At 46.1% G+C, this 4,609-nt stretch overlaps 1 protein-coding gene across 1 annotated transcript in view; it reads right to left on the bottom strand.

Moving 5' to 3' along the window:
• Positions 1–447: 447 nt before the first annotated feature.
• ldhd (lactate dehydrogenase D) overlaps positions 448–4,609 on the bottom strand; it is an 8,339-nt gene continuing 4,177 nt past the window's right edge. Inside the window, exons 8-11 of the mRNA XM_080544909.1 lie at positions 3,432–3,559; positions 3,122–3,212; positions 1,869–1,980; positions 448–1,135 (exon numbers count right to left, since the gene is read on the bottom strand). Coding sequence (XP_080401035.1) covers positions 970–1,135; positions 1,869–1,980; positions 3,122–3,212; positions 3,432–3,559 — 497 coding nt within the window. The 3' untranslated portion in view covers positions 448–969. The remainder of the gene's footprint in view (positions 1,136–1,868; positions 1,981–3,121; positions 3,213–3,431; positions 3,560–4,609) is intronic.

Below are 4,609 nucleotides of genomic sequence, written 5' to 3'. Positions count from 1 at the left end.
GGGTTAGGTGCTAGGGTTCGGGTTAGGGGTAGGGTTAGGGTTAGGGTTAGGATTAGGGTTAGGGTTCGACATGCCAGCATGTACCAAGTCGACGTAGCACCTAACCCTAACCCTAGTTTTCCCACATGTACCGTATTCCCACATGTACCGTAACATATACACATACATTATTCCCCATACAGGTGTCATTGCTCTATTGCATAAAGTCTAGGGTGTTTTTATCTACTCTCATTGGCTTGTTCTCTGCACATGTGACCCCTCTGGGCAAATAAGAGTCTAAAAATAATTCTTCAGAGACAGAAGAGCAACGTCACCTTGACAATAGCTGAATAATTATCAGACATTTTAATTCAAAACAATTGCTTTCTCAATCAAAGGTATCCAATCACTCACAGCATGAATACATACAGTAGCATACCAACTGTGCAAATTGTGGGTGATTTGACAAATCAACGCTTTTAGTTAATTACAAATATATAGAGTCAATAAATAATCTCATGCCGTAAAGTTACAACATCCATAAAAAACGCACTTAGCAGCATTTTGATTGTGAGGAGCGTCTGTGGAACAACAGGACAGACAGAGAGTACAGATTGTCCTTGGTGCTGATCGCTTCACCAAAACAAAAACACCTCACTCCTGACCCCTAGTGACAGACAGAGGTACTGAACCCCATCCGGCTCTTTATTGACAAAAAGCCTTGTCTCAATCGTTTGCACTCGACTCCTTTTTTAATCGTGTCTTACATCGTGTCCTCCGTGATCACTGACATCGCCAGACGTGACAGGTGACAGCAAGCAATACGGTTGAAGCCTATCCCAGTCAATTCATCTATCGGTAATCATCAGGCTAAACAAGCAAGAGTTGGTGAGGAGAGGCGACCTCACAGCCTGTGCTGACTCAGATGATGAGAGGAAGCCATGTTAAGCCTATAGGGCTACAGCCTCAGTGCTGACTCAGGGGGGCCTTCTAGAGCACCTTCCCAGGGTTCATGAGGTTCTTGGGGTCCAGGGTGGCCTTGAGGCCATGCATGACCTCCATGACCTGGGGTCCCATCTCCTCCCTCAGCAGAGCTCTCTTCCCCAGGCCCACCCCGTGTTCCCCTGTACACGTCCCGTCCAGGGCCAGCGCTCTCCTGCAGGGGAAGGGGGGGGGGGACAGGGAGAGAGAGGGAGGTAAGCAGAGGAGGAGGTAGAAGATTAGAGAAAGGAGGAGTTGAGGAGTTGAGGCAGGAGATAGTGTACATACTGTAGCTCTCTCTATGAGAGAGGGCATGGTTGAGGATCTTCCATGCGATGGAAAAGGTTATCATGGAGAAACAAGAATAAACTGTAGCTGCATGGTGTCAAAAAATAAGTAAGTAAGTAAAATTTATTTATACAGACCAAGGGTCACAAAGTGCTTTACATAACAAGGAAGAAACACAATAAAACATAATATAAGAGCGAAAGCCACAGCAGGTTAAAACAGGCAAACAAGTGAAAATAAAAACAAGTAACAGACAACAGGTGTGCAACAACATCAACAGGACACAGAGAGACAGGCCCTTGGGGCTATCCAAAAGCCTGTCTATACAAGACAGTCTTTAGCTGTTTTTTTAAAAACCTAGACCGAGCCAGCTGATCTAAGATCCAAGGGCAGAGCATTCCAAAGCCTGGGAGCCACGGTTTGGAATGCTCTATCACCCTTGGTCTTCAATCTGGCACGGGGGACAACCAACAAACCCTGGTCAGAGGACCTGAGAGACCTACTGGGGCTGTAAAAAGAGAGGGGAGTCCAGAGCTGCGGCGAAGGTGAAGGTAGAGGTGAAGGACGAAGAGGTGGAGGAATAAAAAGGTGAAGAAGGTGGAGAGGGAACAGAGGGTTACCTCGCCAGTCTCTCAGTGAAGTGGTGAACTCTCTGAACCTCGTCCTCATCGCTGGGGTCCATTACCATAATACAGTGGAAGTTCCCATCACCGACATGACCCGCGATCGGACCTGAGGAGCAACATAATGTGTTCAAACATAATATACACACACACACACACTACACACACACACACACACACTGCACACACACACACACACACACACACACACACATACACACACGTGCCTAAACATTCTACATGTGTGTGTGTGTGTGTGTAATGTGTGTGTGTGTGTGTGTGTGTGTGTGTGTGTGTGCAGTGTGTGTGTGTGTGTGTGTGTGTGTGTGTGTGTGTGTGTGTGTGTGTGTGTGTGTGTGTGTAGTGTGTAGTGTGTAGTGTGTAGTTGAGATTGAGATTGAGATAACGTTTATTGCCACTATGCGTTACACATATAGGAATTTGCTTCGTCACCACAGCAAGTGCGTTTATACTTTTTTCACATATCAAAAAACAGGACAACACAACAACAACACAGGACAGACAACAGTGCATTGGATAGTGCGGTATAAAGTAAAGTGCAGTGCAGAGTTTTTTACAGTGAGTCCAGTTCAGTCCTGGGCAGACTTGGGGGCGGGGGGGGGGGGGAAGCCAGAGTCATTTAACAGCCTGGCGGCTGAGGGGTAGAAGCTGAGCCTGTGGCGGGCCTTAAGTGCCTTAGGCAGCCGCAACCTTCTTCCAGAGGGAAGCAGGGTGAGGAGGCCGTGGCCGGGGTGGAAGGGGTCAGCCATGATCTTCCTTGCCCTCCTCAGAGCCCTGGTGTCATGCAGGGAGTTGAGGGAGGGCAAGGGACAGCCGATCACCCTCTCTGCTGAACGTCGCACCCGCTGCAACTTGGCCTTGTCCTTGGTCGTTGCAGCAGGGAACCAGGTGATGATGGAGTGGGTGAGGATGGATTCTATGATGGCCGTGTAGAACTGGACCATCATGGACCTCGGCAGCCTGAGTTTCCTCAGCTGCCGGAGGAAGAACATCCTCTTCTGGGCCTTCTTTGTGAGGACCTCGGTGTTCTGCTCCCACTTTAGGTCCCGGGAGATGGTCATGCCTAGAAAGCGGCATGACTCCACGGAGGCCACCGGGGTACCTCCCAGCGTGATGGGAGGGGGCAGGGCTGCTTTCCTTCGGAAGTCCACCACCATCTCCACTGTTTTAGTGTTACACTGTGTAGTGTGTGTGTGTGTAGTGTGTGTGTGTGTAGTGTTTCCTATCACCTGTGAGTCTGTTTTGAATGAGGTCCTCCTTGGTTTCCACAATGATCTGAGGCAGACGAGACAGAGGAACACACACGTCTGTGGAGTAGGCCTGCAGGGAACAGCATGGAGTTAAGACTGTATCAGGCTTCAAAAACATACACAGTGACATTGTCATTGTCACAGTGTCATTTCAGTAACATGTCATCATAGCCTTGGAAAATGCTGTACTGTCAACCAAGTAGATAAGCATTCAGATGTGTTTTTTTGCCATCATTGGAGTCAGAAGCAATGTGATGATGTCATTGACAACCATCCAAGCCCGTCTCACCTGGCAGCCAGGTCTCAGTGCCAGGGCAGCGTACCAGGCATCGTGGCGAGCTTTCCACAGTCGCCCGCGGGCCTCCACGTCCCGAGCCCAGGTGAAGTCTGACCCGCCGTTAGCCTGAGTGATCTCCTCTACAAACATAACAGATGACAGTTGGGAGTCAACATAAACATGCATTTGGAATATCCACACTGTTGACAATTTAGATTAATATGCAGTGCATTCGGAAAGTATTCAGACCCCTTCACTTTTTCCACATTTTGTTGTGTTATAGACTCAATTTAAAATGGATTAAATTAAAAGAATTTGCCATCAATCCACACACAATACTCCAAAATGCCAAAGCGAAACCCCTTTTTAAAAATATTTATTAAAATTGATATACAGAAACACCCCATGTACATAAGTATTCAGACCCTTTTCAATGCTAAAATGCTCAAATGTCATCAACAAATCACTCAATAAGTTGAATTGAGTCCATCTTAATGCAAGGATAATAGTTCATGTAATTTGGGAATTTGTTTTTATAGGATCTCTGATTTGCATAGGAATCAATTACACACTGTGTGGATCAGGTTGTCATTAAAATTGAGCATATGGAGAGGTACAAAACAGTTTAGGAATGCGACCCTGAGGCCTGGGGAGACTTACAAAAAGCTACAAAGTTGAATGGTGGAGAGGAAAAGGCACAGTCGATGGGACAACATCATCTCAGTCACCCTACAAAATTGGTCTATAACCAAGTGGCCAAATCATATCCATAATTGTGTTTGCAACAATGAATTTGGCTGGAAATGTGTATTTGGTTTTACTACAAAGCATTAAGTTTATTGCAAATCGAGCACATGCAATGCAGTCTCTGCACCATCTCTCGTGTGAAGAATAGTGGTAGCTGCATCAAGTTATGGGCATAATGTTGTCACTGGCAGAGGCTGAGGAGTCTGTCAGGATCAAGAGAAAATTATGAGTTGGTAGTGACATCCTAATCTACCCAGTGTAATTGATTCCTATGCAAATCAGTGACCCTATAAAAACAAGATATTCATTCTAAAATTACATGAACTATTGTCCTTGCATTAAGATGAACTTCATTCAACTTATTGAGTCATTTGTTGATGACATTTTTGCATTTTAGCTCATTATAAGAGTGTCATAGCAAAGGGTCTGAATACTTGTACATG

Source organism: Nansenia antarctica (assembly GCF_963989245.1).
Source record: "Nansenia antarctica genome assembly, chromosome: 14".
In the NCBI taxonomy this organism is placed as follows: Eukaryota; Metazoa; Chordata; class Actinopteri; order Argentiniformes; family Microstomatidae; genus Nansenia; species Nansenia antarctica.
The sequence above is the reverse complement of the archived record's forward strand: the minus strand, read 5'-3'. Positions and strand labels throughout refer to the sequence as shown.